At 51.6% G+C, this 13,120-nt stretch overlaps 1 protein-coding gene and 2 long non-coding RNA genes across 5 annotated transcripts; 1 reads left to right on the plus strand and 2 right to left on the minus strand.

Moving 5' to 3' along the window:
• Positions 1–1,019: 1,019 nt before the first annotated feature.
• Positions 1,020–12,496, minus strand: rad51c (RAD51 paralog C). Of its 3 annotated transcripts, XM_088616105.1 has the most exons (10): positions 12,365–12,496; positions 10,569–10,821; positions 9,240–9,471; positions 8,239–8,396; positions 7,823–7,956; positions 7,339–7,470; positions 6,865–6,931; positions 6,106–6,166; positions 4,708–4,768; positions 1,020–2,950 (listed from the first exon to the last, which is right to left on the minus strand). In XM_088616105.1, exons 2-10 carry the CDS (start codon positions 10,684–10,686, stop codon positions 2,777–2,779), a joined length of 1,137 nt encoding a protein of 378 aa, XP_088472231.1. In that variant the 5' UTR covers positions 10,687–10,821; positions 12,365–12,496; the 3' UTR covers positions 1,020–2,776. The 3 variants fall into 3 exon arrangements, with proteins under 3 accessions (XP_088472231.1, XP_088472230.1, XP_088472232.1); XM_088616104.1 differs by lacking the exon at positions 12,365–12,496 and having other exon boundaries at positions 10,569–12,115; XM_088616106.1 differs by lacking the exons at positions 6,106–6,166; positions 12,365–12,496 and adding an exon at positions 6,167–6,309 and having other exon boundaries at positions 2,784–2,950; positions 10,569–12,115.
• Positions 3,281–4,701, minus strand: LOC148643701 (uncharacterized). Its single transcript, XR_015929068.1, has 2 exons — positions 3,756–4,701; positions 3,281–3,664 (listed from the first exon to the last, which is right to left on the minus strand). It is a non-coding gene; the product is annotated as an uncharacterized LOC148643701 (long non-coding RNA).
• Positions 12,148–13,100, plus strand: LOC148643702 (uncharacterized). The gene is made up of 3 exons (XR_015929067.1): positions 12,148–12,329; positions 12,503–12,572; positions 13,007–13,100. It is a non-coding gene; the product is annotated as an uncharacterized LOC148643702 (long non-coding RNA).
• The last annotated feature ends 20 nt before the right edge of the window (positions 13,101–13,120 follow it).

Genomic DNA, 13,120 nt, shown 5'->3' on the forward strand with positions numbered 1-13,120 from the left:
CTGAATCAAATACAGTGATCTCTACCGGCACAACCGATTCCAACCAACAGTCTCAAGATTGTTTCAGTACCTCCACCACTGGTCTGCCCTTTCCTGTTGAGGTAGTTGATACAAACACCCACCCTCCACCAGAGGGAGCTACACACCCTTCCCTCTAGGCAACACCCTCAACACTACGAAAAGGCTGCAATTGAACAGAATGCCCTGGGCATCCTTCTCTTACCCCGTTGAAGAAATCCCCAAAGGCCTATCTTCATTAATAATCTGTAGATTCAGAAATCACATTGTTTTCAGTTTAAAAGGTTGTGTTGCTTTAAACCAGTGTGGCAGAATTGAATCAGCATGCTTTAACCAGGAAAGGATGTATTTATTCCTCTTTGACCTTTTTCTAGACAATAAAAACAGACCTTCATAGTAGAGTGTTAATACACATTGATTATTAAAAATGAGGCACCTTAAAAACAAACAGTTTTCACTTCTTTGAGCCTTTTAACCATTCCTTACCCATTATGTGAAAAAAAACTATTTCCACCAAAAAGCTGATGAATCTTGCCACAGCTTCTATGTGGGTGGTGCTGTGAGGATCCCATCACATCGGCCTCTCTGCTGAAAAGGAATTTATAGAATCCTCTCTCTGTGCCGTTTGGTTCTCTGCCTTTTTTGGGAGCACCTGATGCACGTGGTGCCCAGTCACTGAGTCCCACACTCAACCAAAAGGGATTTCAGATCTCGCTGCCCTCCGTCACATTCCCTCCAAGAGCCTGGGCTTCATCAATGCGTCATGTGAGTTGTGCATCCACACAGTTACACAAACTCTGCACAGCCCTCAAAGGTGGAGAGAAAAGACCAGTAGCAATCAAATGTCAAAATCAGCATGTAACTGATACACATCGCCACGAACCCTTCATGCTGACCAGAACATCCTGAGTACAGGTACAGCACCAGCACCTGTGTTTCCAAGATCGAAAAATGTGCATCGAGCTAGAAAAATAAAGTGTGTTAGACAGTACTATGCTCAATTTTATCCGTCATGTTAGAATTTTAATGTGTACACAACTGAACAAACATGATGAAGTTTTTGTAAACCATTTTGTCGCTCCCTGGCGAAGGGCAGGCTCATTAACATGCACAGATGTTTTTCTGTGGATATTACTCCCACTTCCACGTCACCCTCACTCAAAACAGGGGCCTCCGAGTGGCTCCTCGGAGCAGTCTCACGATTGTGATCATGAGCCTGGCTAGAGCCCTGGAGATTCTGGGATTCGTCGTCCTGGACTCTCATGGCTCATGGGAAACACAGAGCCCCCTGTGGCCACACGGACGCCTGCAGGCACACGGTGCAGGTCTGCGGTATCTGTGATGTTTTCAGACATGAGCGGCGCAGAGGTGAGAGGGCCAGAGGAGCCTTCCTTTGCCTATGCAAAAAAACAGCTATTGCAAAATGGATGAGTAAAAATACCTAGTCAATCTAAACTGTAAAATAAAATGCAATAATTCTATAAATATAATTTAAAACATATAATTGATCTAATAAGCAAGGCGAGCCCCTGATCAATGAAGAATGGGGTTCACACCAGGCCATCTCCACCACGCCTCTTTAAGACAGATTGCTTTAGAGCCTGGAGGCGTCTTAACTGCGTTTTCTGTCCCCGTGACAAGACAATCGTGCAGCTCTTGATCCCAGCCCTGGGCTTGCCACTGCCTCACTTTCCTGGAGGAGACTTTCTCGTCACTCCTGGAGCAGGTGACCAGAACTGGGATTGTGTGGACAGGGCCTGCGCCTTACTGGGCTCGTGTCGCAACCCTGCACTGCAGGAGCTAGAGGGGGATTCTAAAACGAAAAAAAAACCAAAGCAAATCCACTGTGCTCGCATGATAAGCCAGATTCATATTGTGCAAAAGAAAAAGAGCCAGCAATTTAAAAGCGAAACCCCTTTCAATATCTATATTGCTCTCCCTCCGAAACCAGGACGGATAAGGCCAAGCACTCATATTTCACCTGACTGCCGAATGCCCCTCCTGAAGCCAGCTATTAAGTGTATAATTTAATTACGAGATGCACCGCAAGCGCTCTCAGCCAGTGATGGGTGGGTGAAATACTGCCTGTGCAGCCCACTGATGGACTCGCCTGAAAGAGGCTCTTCAAGGACTAATGAAAGTGCTACCAAAGTCAGTGAAGACTGGGCCAAGCCTGAGGGCGAGCTATCCGAGTACAGGGCCTTGTTTTTACCTTGTGTATACCCAACTGCCTCTTTCACAGGGCCCTGAGCTCTGCAGCTATCAGAACTAAATGTAAGAGGGAGAGATTAATCAGTCAAGTGTAACCCCACCACCTTCATGTCAGCAGTGTGGATGGATGCATTAACATATTGCTCCATTATTGGAAACACAGATGGCCAAGTGAGATCAGGGGTGATTAAAACTTAAGGAGAACCATATATAAAGGATTTCATTTACTTTTTCATAGGACAAAGAAATACACTTATATCTGTGTATTACACACTATATGCCAACAAGAACATCACATACAGAAACAGACATCTACATCTATTATAACCCTGTCCACTGGACAACTGCTTGATTTTTAAATGAAGACAAAAAACCCATAAAAACAGACAATGGCTAACTCCAGTTACAAGTGATGACATTGCCTGGCTCGGCAGAAGACTCTTTCAATAACCCGCCTATCCGGGGGCAGGGGTTAGTGCTGGACACACAGACACTGAAGGGATCAGCAGGCCTGGGGAGTTAAGGACACGGGGAACCAAGCCCAGCGTCAGGACAACGACTGCCCTTCGTGTGCGGGGGGCCGGCGACTGGACCCCGAAAGCTCTCCCTCCTCTGCACGGGGTCTCTTGCGGGACGTCGGGGGGTCTCCAGAGGGGGCTGCAGAGGGGTCAGCCGAGGGCAGCTGCAGGTCAGCAGGTGGGACGTCCCTGAAGCCCTGAGCCTGCACACGAGAGAGGGAGCAGCACCGTGATCAACCAGAACGAAACGATGCAGCCGTCACGTCAAACTCTCGCCAAGACACGGCTGACCAGGGGAACGACAATTAACAGCAACAGGCTCAAGACTGGGGCATCAAACTGTGGTTTTTCCTTCTCTTAACTTACAGCTCAACAGGGCACATAGTATTTTAAGATCTTTACAGTTGATATAAAAGCATGTCCTCCCTTGAGTTTGATCCCTCTGTACCAGACCAAATATTCTTCTTCTTGTGAATATATACGTATATAAACAAAGTATTCATCACAATCATCATGAATGATTTAACTGTTCATTTTCCTTTTTGCTTATGCCACTCCACATTATGTATTAAAAGCAAACAGTTTATGTATTAACTGTATGTACTACTGACACTAACTGTTTGCTTATAACAGGCAGCATCACGTAAACATCCATTCATTTTATTTTGTGAGCCTTCAGATGAATATCCTGTTACAGGTGCAAAGATACGGTAGACATCTGGCACAGATCTCTCGTCAGCTTGTCCTTGAACAGACGAACCAATGGCTCTCTCGCCACAGCAGTCTACGCTGCTCGTCAAACCCATTCATGCTCTGTTGACACAGGTGGGAGCTGCACTGTCAAACTCTCCGATCACAAACATCCGAAACACTCTTCCCCCTGTTCACCGCGGTGCTTTTCAGCCAAGCCACCACAGCTCAGATCCACCTCACTCACTTCCACCACTGCAGCAGTGAAGAACTGGAAACGCAGGAGCAAACAGTTTGAGATAACAGGGGATTATTAACAGAAGGTGATAAAGTGATAAAGTCATAGCACACATGACAGACAGTCCACACGGACTCTTCCCCAGCACGAGCTGTCAATCACACGCCCATGGAGTTCAACAAGCTCCAGCAGTTTCATAAGTTTACTACTTCGGACACTGAGATTCTCTACAGGCGCAAGAGCAGCTGAAGCCTCCGGAGGGTATTTTCACCGGCATACTTAAGGAAATGAGGAATGTTCATCATTGACTCCAACACACAGGACACCACAGCTCTCACTCAGAAAGCGAACAGTCCCACAGATTGGAGAATTGCAGACACGTACGTAGTACCAGCATTTCCACCTGCTAAAAGGGGAGGAGAAGCGAATGAGCGTAACGAGCATCACATGACACAGGTTGGGCTCAGTGTCTCGGCTGCTGCTGGCTCGAGCTCGGGTCACGTCACTCGAACTTGACCGATCTCTCAAGCAGGGTGGCTCCCAGGGTAGAGCTGGAATAGGTGGACAGGGCACCACCTCTCCTGTCAGGCCACTGAGCCAGCAGTGCAGTCGACACCATGTAGATGCCCCCAGCCCCTTCCCTCTGCTTACTCCGATAGGGGCAGTTTCCCTGAGGGGCCTGGAAGTTGCTTCCAGGGGGGTGAAACTTGAATTCCACCGGCAGTTCCAGATTGGGAGGGTAGAAGATGATAAAACAGGTAATAATTCACCTTTGACAGGGCACGCACAGGCTCCAGGGAAGGCATTTCTGAGTGTTCTGTCTTTAAACACCTCTTATGAAGACTTTGTGTCATAAGCGTGCAGAGGGTTTCTGAAAACAACAGCGTTGCACATGAAAGTGTATCGGGACAGCGGTGAGCCTGCAGTCCTGTCATTCTCCCAGTGGAGAGAGCGTTACCGAGGGCTGCCAGCCAGCACCCGGGACTGTGCCCACGAGCAGGAAGCCCAGCTGGGGGAGTCGGCTGCACTCACTGTGATCTGGAAGGGCACGGTGGCCTCTCTCTGGCTGGGAGACTTGTACAGCGACGCGAACCTGGCAAGAAACACATGATGAGGCTGCAGACCTGTACCAGAGGCCTCCCCTGAAGGCCCAGCTGTTAGGGCTCCAGCAAGTCTCAGAAGATACACTCCTCACCGTCACGGCAAGAGCACCCCGCAGCCTAGCATAGTGCTCTCCGCTTAATGTGCTGGAGGGCTGCTGATGTGCGCAGTTTCTTTCTGAATCAACTCTTAACTCCAGAGCAGCTCTTTACTGACTGAATTCTGTACCAGTTTAACAGATTCCCCCTTTTTTTGCAGGTGCTGGTGCTTTTAAGAGGACGAAACCTGCAGATGTGGTGGCTCACCAGGGCTGGAATCGAATACCTCTGGCCTAGGAGCCGCAGAAGGTATCATTAGGCTGTGCCTTCTGAGTCTAACAGCAGGCTGTAACAGGCCATTCCTGGCCTTAAATATTTAAATAAATACAAAAAATTGTAAGCCAATAGAGCAGTTCAAGAACAGAAGTAACACAGACGTCAGACTGAGATGTAGATGTAGGCTCTGGCTTGGAAACCCTGGTAGAGCAGGAAATTACAGTATTCAATAGTGAAGGAGACAACTGAATGCCCCCCTTGTAACTGCACTGGCTGGAAAGGGTGGTCTAAAACATTACACATTAAACAGCATTAATGTACTCAAACTAAATATCCATCATGTTTGTTTCTAGGATTTAAATGAACACAAGCAATCAGTGACATACGATTATGAGTGGTAAAGTACCAAACATAAGGCTCAGCCAAAGTGATTGTGGGTACCTATGGGATTTATCTACAGTATGTCAGTGTATCCATCCCACAGTACACCTACGTAAATATACCAGTCCAGGCGCCCTCCAGCCCCTTCCCTCTGCACACACGGACACGTCACTTGCCCGAAAACATAATTAAAATTATGAATCAAGCTTACTTCAATGTTTAATGCATGTTTGCCCCAAAGTGCAGAGTCATCTTATCCTGGCAGGGGTTGATGAAAGCGAAACACACAGACGTGAATCAGCCGTTCTCTGTTTTCGTTGTTAATGTCCATCAAACTTGAGAAACTTAACCCTCGCCCCACGTGAATCCCAGAACGTGACCTCTGAGCCGCGTGTATGCAGTCCACAGGACCAGTGGACCACTCCGCCGGTCAGTTTTCCCACGCACCCTCTTCCAGAATGCTGCGGCTCACCCGGCAGAGAGGGGCGGACCTGTGCTAAGCGGCGGCTGATGCAGGACACGGGGGACAGGTGAGCAGCGAACCGCCCCTCGGCTGTGCGCGGACTCCTGTCGGCAGGGACAGGGAGGGGGTTCTCCCACATCGGGGTCCCCCCAGCAAGGCGTGAACGCTCACCTGCTCGGCCCCTCCCAGTGCAGCAGGAGCCTCTGTGTGGCGGCGTGGCCCCAGCTCTCACCTGGGAAGAGGGAGCGCGGCAGTCAGGCTGGCTCCGGCCCAGACCGTTTCCACGGCAGCAGCCCCAGGGTGCCGTCTGCGCACGTGCGCGTGTGGAGCTGTGATCGCCTCTTCCGAACAACTCACCTTTTGGGGGCTTCTCCCCTAATCATAATCACACTCATAATTAAAAGCTTTCCAACAGGCGAAGCAAAACAGTTTTTTTTAACACTATGTCAATTCTTTGAAAGGAGTGAAGTAGATGAAAGAAACGCAGTGGGCTCACAGCCTTTACTTTACACTATTCGTGTTCAACCCAGTTCCTGCAGGCATGGTGCGCCTTTGGGTTTTTACTCCCACTCAGCTCTATAACGCGTTGCCCCAGTTGGATACTGGTTTGAATGGACCAATTTAACAGCTTCCCCAGACTGTCAGGATCACCTTATAGCTGCAGGTTCTGAAGAACTGCAGCCACACAGGGCCTCCAGGGCCAGGAGCCAGGCCCTTAAGGCCGGCTGTTAAGGGTGACAGTCCTGCTGGCTTTGCCAGGTCTTCTTAAACCTGCAGCCTCTGGAAGAGGATCGATTCCTGTTTTAATTTGCGCAGGTTTGAAGCTGCCGATTTGAGAACGGCTGGGCTGCTGGACTTGGGGATCACACCTGGGAGGTCCAGCTGTTAGGTCAGTCACTCAGCGCCTCTTCAACCAGCTGTCTCACTCACCTAAAGCAGGCACAAGCATTGATTGGCTTTTCCCCAGTTTTGTCGTCATCTGATTGGTCAGTGCAACCTGGGTAGACAAAGAGGATATTATTAGAGTTAATCACTGGGAAAAAGTCTCAAGGACACAGCTGTCCACAAGAGGGCAGATTATCAGCATAGCAGCAGTAGAATGTCAACAAGATCTTTTTTCCCCACTTCCAGCAGTTCTTCATTTATACTCGAGAGGAGAGAACAGATGATCGATAAGGGCAAGAATATATTCACTCAGCCCTCCGTGTCAAAAGGGTCTCCTCCTAGGATACAGAAGGAGGTGCGAAATGACAGGGATGAGAACCATCGCCGTCCTACGAACAGAATACTGGTTTCAAACAAGGAGATCCTTCAGCCCATCCAGCCATGTCGTAGTTATTAAGGACCCGACCGAGGACCTCATCCGGGTGTTTCGTGAAACAGGCTTTCACCGGGGGGCCTCACCGCGACGCCGTGCTGGGTGGCCAGCTGGATCAGCTGCTGCGCCAGGCCGTTGAGGAGCCGGGTCCGGAGGGACAGGTCCTCGAAGTTGCTGCGGAACGGGAAGGCGATGCTGTCGATCACCACCAAGCGCACCTGTCGAGGAGAGGGCAGACCGTCAGAGCAGAGCAGAGCAGCGAGACTGGGATTCTGTCCTCTCAGCACGGAATCACCTGTTATCTTCCAACTTATAACCCTGGGCTCCCTGACTGAGCTTAGTGATCAACTGTTATTCAGTCTGGTTCACTGCTTTAAGGCTTCATGCCTACACCAGGAAACACTGCAGATCCACAACACGTAGCTCAGGAATCAGTTCAGAGCATCAAGACTTTAGGCTGACAGTCTGACACCAGTACAGATTGTCCGTGGAACAAGCAGGCAGATTTAACACTCCTTCCCTCGCCACCCCAGTGCTGTGACTCGACTCTCCCAGGCCTGCGTCCGCTACCTTGGGGTGCTGGCTGAGGAAATCAGGCAGGAGGTAGGTCTGGGCCAGCAGCTCCACGTAGTCGTGACAGCGGAAGAGGAAGAGCTGCGAGAGGATGGTTTCCACGGTGAACTCCTTCATGGCTTCCTGCTGTTCTGGAAGACACAACCAGAGCGCAGGCAAACAGTCAGGCTTCCCATCAGCCACCTCCAGCCTGCAGCGCTCCAATGTCCCAGAGTGCTACCAAGGGCACAAGCTGAAATTAAGACAAAGTGCATTTAAGATGAGGAAAAAAAGAGGCACTTCCTGCACACCAGGGGGTTTCCATCTCTGGTCTCTCTAGACCCCCAGACCCTTCAGACCCTTCGGCAGGCCGACCGAGTCTCTTGGCCCAAGCAGGGCGATGGGGGCTTGGCCTCTGGCCTCTGACCTCTGACCTGCGTCTCCAGCCACGGCCCCGCAGTGCTGCACCGCCGCCTCTGCCAGGTCCACCGCGCGCTGCACCAGGAAGCTGCCCTCGGTGTCCACGTACACCGCCTGGCCCCCCAGGCCCCCGAAACACGGGGGGATCTGCACGTCCACCGCCAGCTGGACACTGAGGCAGGAGGCAAAGTCCAGAGAAACCCGGGGGTTAGAACTGGGCGACACGGCTCTCTTCACAAGGGTGGAGCAGTGAGACGCTCTCAGGTTGTGGGGGAAAGACACACGATTAGGTTTTACTTTGCTTGTGCAGACTAGTGTGGCGTTACGGTCAGATGCCTCTTCTTTCTAAAACAATGTAACTGCCTTTATTCTGATATTTGTTATTCTAAAAAATGAATGAATGAATTGGGTAATATAGCAAAATTCACAAAGCATTTATCACAAAGGTAGCAAAAGGCAGATTGATAGACTACTTGCAATGAAACCGTCAAGGACGATTGTTTAACAAGTCGACCAGAGCAGCAGCTCCTGCGATACAACTGTCTGCAGGGGAAGGGCGCCATCTACTGGTCCAAACCCAGTGCTGAACAGACCCAGCCTGAGGTAGGATCGCATTAGGACTCTAGGTGATGAACATGCTGGTATCGGGCTTAGTATGGAACACATGCATCCACCACTGTCAAGCTACAGGCCAGCAGCTGTTCAGCATGCCTGTGTAACCTATGCGCATCGGTACAGATATTGCACCTTGCAGAAGTATTCAGACCCTTCCAGTTTTCACATCTTGTTGCTTTAAAGTATCGATTGATATCTGTTAGATACACTACCTATTCCACAAATTCAAAGAGAAGTAAATACAGAATGAAGTCATGAATTATAGACAGGGAGAATCCACGACTGCTTCAGTATTCAAGCCCTTTGCTGCGGTTCAGGGAATATTGAGGTTGTGGGCACTGGGACACAGGAAGGGGCTGAATGCCTCTGCAGGGCCGGACAGTGGGGGTCTGGGCCCTACCAGAGCTGGGTCTTGCCCACGCCGGGCGCCCCGCAGATCTCCGTGGTCTTGCCCAGGGGCAGGCCTCCCCCCAGGGCCCGGTCCAGCGCGGAGCAGAAGGTGACGACCGCCCCCAGAGCCCGCTCCCTCTGCAGCAGCTCCAGCGCGGTCAGCCGGCCCCCGCGGCCCGGCTCAGCCTCGCCCCGCGCGGCCCGCAGCGCCTCCAGCGCCTCCTCCTGCGTGATGCCCGCCTCTGCAGCAAACAGGCCCAGGTCAGTCCCGCCCGCGGCCCGGCCTCCCGCCGCCTGGCTCAAACACCTGTCCTGGACAGAAACTGCCCCAGCCCAGCGCCTGGCTCTCTAAGGGGAGAGGCTGCTGCTGCACACCTGGGGTCAGGACACACCGCCCCATCAGCACGGCCTGGAGCTCACAGCTCACTGCTCCAACGGGCATCAGACACGCCAACAAGAGGCGGTTTATTCCCCTTTAGGGGCGAATATAGGTCAATCGTTTGCTACAACAACTGCCACCCCCTGAGAAAGCCCGAGTGTAGAAGATCCGTACCGATTTCTAGAAAGAAAGACTTATTTGACAACCTGCTGACAGAAACGGCTGCTGAAGCCCCTACCCCAGCTTCGTGCAGGAAACAGCAGGCCGAAACCCCCTGCTCTCTAGCACACGAGCAAGACACATGGCCACATTGCTTCCTCTGCGGGTCTGTGGCCCTGGTGGCAGCTCACACAGGTTCAGCAGCTGCCCTGCTGCGGGTCATCGCTGTGAATGAGAACTGTTCTCAACCGCCTTGTCAGGTTAGATACAGGTTTCTTAACACTACTGCACCTGGGGGAAGCTCATGCTTCACTGGACAGGGTACTTGAAAAATGGAAAAAAAAACACCACCACAAGCCATCTGCGTCTTACTGAAAAACTACGGTGACAAACCTAAATTTAAAAAAAAAATGTAAAGGTGTGAATTAAAAAACCGACAGGTCCTTAATTCCGTGAGAAGAGTGAAGGGGCCGCAGGCTGAAGTGTCGCGTGTATCTCGGCGGGTCACCCGTGCCCGAGCACGGCTGTGCTCCGCGGTCACGGGTTCGAGCCCGGGTGGGGCAGGGCTCTCTCCTGCGCTGCTGACTGGGAGGTGTTCATGAGAGGGGGTTGTGCCCCCCTGAGCGCGGTCTCGGGGTCACAGCTGCACCCCCAGACAGGAGACACAACCGGCTCTTCCACACTGCGGGGGGCGGAGAGCTGGTCCAGACTGCGCGCAGGTGGGACAGGCCTGTACTGTACCCCACTGTGTCCCCCCAAAGTGTCTGACTGGGCAGGAAGCGGTCTGGAGCGGCGCTGTACCTCTGCTGAGCTCCAGCGGCCGCAGGTCCCCGAGGTCCCCGGCCGACAGGAACCCGGCGCCGATCAGCTTCACCTTGACCGCAGGGGCGAGGGCGAGGCTGGACACATCCCTCTGCATGCCGGCCCCCCGCGTCTCCGCCGCCTCTCGGCTGCCCACCTGTCCGCACAGCAGACCGCGGAGGAGAACAGAGACCCTGAGCGGCGCTGGAGTTCACTTCGACACCTCGCTGACTATTTCTCACTTCAGCGAATTCTGCAATTTCAAACAAGGGACTTTCTCCGTACGTCTTTACTTGTCGAGGGGCTGCTGTGGTGCTCCGGCGAGCTCACTGGCTGTGCTGCCGGCCTCAGCCATGTTTGACTCTCCCTCCACAGGAAGCGGCGGGGCTGCGGCTGCGCGGCCCGCTGGCGCCCCCGTGTGGCCCGGCTGCGCAGCTCCCGGCCTCCCTTTTCATGTCAAACGTTATATTATAACAACACATACTGTATACACACGAGTAAAGAGAGAGAATTTTAGCATTTACCTTTTCAAGTGTACAATATAGTAACTATTTGTTCTTGCTAATTTTCCTTTCTGCCTAACGACAGTAAGAAAGAATAAACTGCAGGGACATCGTTTGATCTGCCGGTGCTGATGCTATAAACAGAATGTTTTAGCTGAACTTCGCCTGCTCCATTCGTGTAATTTCTTCAGGCCGAGTAAAAGGTGCAATCTCATTTCTTAGTAATGGAGTGGTCAGTTACAGAGAAGTATTTGTAGAGAAAAACAACTGCTAATATGGAAATGAGCTGCGCTACCCTGACCCTGCTTGACGAAGCCCGTTGGCTGTCAGAGGCTGCTCTCAGGACTGTTCTCTCCGTGCGCATGAATAAAGGACTGTTTCTTCGACGAGAACATATCGACAGCATCGTCAGGGGTACACAATTTAACACAATTACACTTTATGAAAAAACATTAAACAAGGTAAATAAACACAAGGTCGGCAGAGCTGTCATGTTCTTACATTTCGATGTAGTCTGTAAATGTAAACGCCTTTACATCTATTGTGAAGTCTTCAAACAGATCTCTTCCCGGACCATTTCACTTTATATATTTGATAACGCGCAAGTATAATAACCAAGTCAATTCCAAAAGATATGCTCATATTCTTTTCAATGGGATTAAAATTCAATATTAATAACGACTGTTTCTTTAATATGTAATATCAATATTAGACTTTCTGTCTAATCAAACCAGAATGCTTTTTTACAACAGAGATTAACCCAAATAAATGTAGTAAAGATCCAGGGCTCCTTTCGGAAGACAGTTCTCATCTGTATTAATGTAAATCTCTGCACAAGGGTCTTGACAGGGTAAATGGGGCGAGCTGTTGTATATGAACCCCACTGTATTCCGGCGGTCGGCCGTGGTCACAAGTGGGGCTGTTCAGCGTCTTTCACACAACGTTTGCAAAATACGAACGTGTTTACCCCCTCCTGACACCCCAAATTGGAAGGAGCGGTCAGAAAATGCCCGGGAAAATATGGGGCTCGTGCCCGAGCGGAAGCGGAAGCGGGCCCCTCCCGAGCGGCGCGCGCCGGGCCTGTAACGGTCGGCGGAGGCGGGAAGCGGGTCCGGACCGGCGAGGCGGGACCAGGCGAGAGCTGCGGGGACTGGCCGCCGGCACGATGGGAGAGCCAGGCCGCAGAGGAGCGCCGTGATACCCGGCTCTGCCCGTCTCAGGCCCGCACGTCTAACCCCCCGTCCCGATCAGGGTCGCGGTGAGGATAAAATTAGTCTCGGCGGGCTGAAAAACCTCATTCTGACGGTTAGGGGCTAGGGCGATGGCTCCTCTCTCTGCCCCCCATGTCTTGTCTGTGTTCGCGTCCGGGAGCCGTCTTTTTGAATCGTGGTCATTGCTCGATTTTCCCTTTGAAATTTCCTTTTCCCGCAGGGAAAACAAGGGACAGACGGACCGCGGACAGCGGCCCGAGACCCCCGCGCGGCGGGCGCGAGATGAGCAGGTAGGCCCTCGTGGCGTGCGTGCGTGCCTGGGGAGGGAGCCAAGATGGCGCCGCGCACAGCTGCAGGGTGTCTGGCAGTGCTGGACTGTGCGGAGCAGAGACTCGAGCGGTGCGACAGCTCCGGATCGCTCTCATTTCTTTGCTGATGAACTACTGAACCGTATTTACGTGCTGTTAATCAACTTCTTTTAAACCATAACTCCTGGTTCCTCAGTAATAAACTTTTTTAAGGAAGAGTTTTATACCGTTAGTGCATGTGTCGGCTCCATTTTCCATTATACGTTTTCGTTTGTTTTAGAACTTTTTTTTTGCAATTAATGAAAATCACTCTGAGATGCTGCTTTTAAAGGTGCTGCTTAAAAAACACGTATTATAATAATGTCCATGAAAACTACCGCAGCTCCAGTCTCTTCATTCCCCTTCCTCGTGTTCAGCCCTGGGCCTGCTGTGGGTGTCTCGGGTGACTGGGTCCTGAAGGGGGGCTGCTGTCCAGGACTTCGCTCTGACCAGCTGTGACCTCCCAGGCGACGGTCCGTGCCAGGCCGGGC

The sequence above is a fragment of the Lepisosteus platostomus genome, chromosome 22 (assembly GCF_059453375.1).
Source record: "Lepisosteus platostomus isolate fLepPlt1 chromosome 22, fLepPlt1.hap1, whole genome shotgun sequence".
NCBI classification, from domain to species: Eukaryota; Metazoa; Chordata; class Actinopteri; order Semionotiformes; family Lepisosteidae; genus Lepisosteus; species Lepisosteus platostomus.

Coding starts and splice junctions, on each gene's coding strand:
- rad51c (XM_088616105.1), bottom strand. CDS start 10,686: ATGCAGAGGGATGTGTCCAGCCTCGCCCTCGCCCCTGCGGTCAAGGTG. Junction 7,471..7,822: donor TCCTCAGCCAGCACCCCAAG/GTAGCGGACGCA, acceptor TCTCCTCGACAG/GTGCGCTTGGTGGTGATCGA. Junction 4,769..6,105: donor CACTGGGAGGGGCCGAGCAG/GTGAGCGTTCAC, acceptor GTTTCTTGCCAG/GTTCGCGTCGCTGTACAAGT.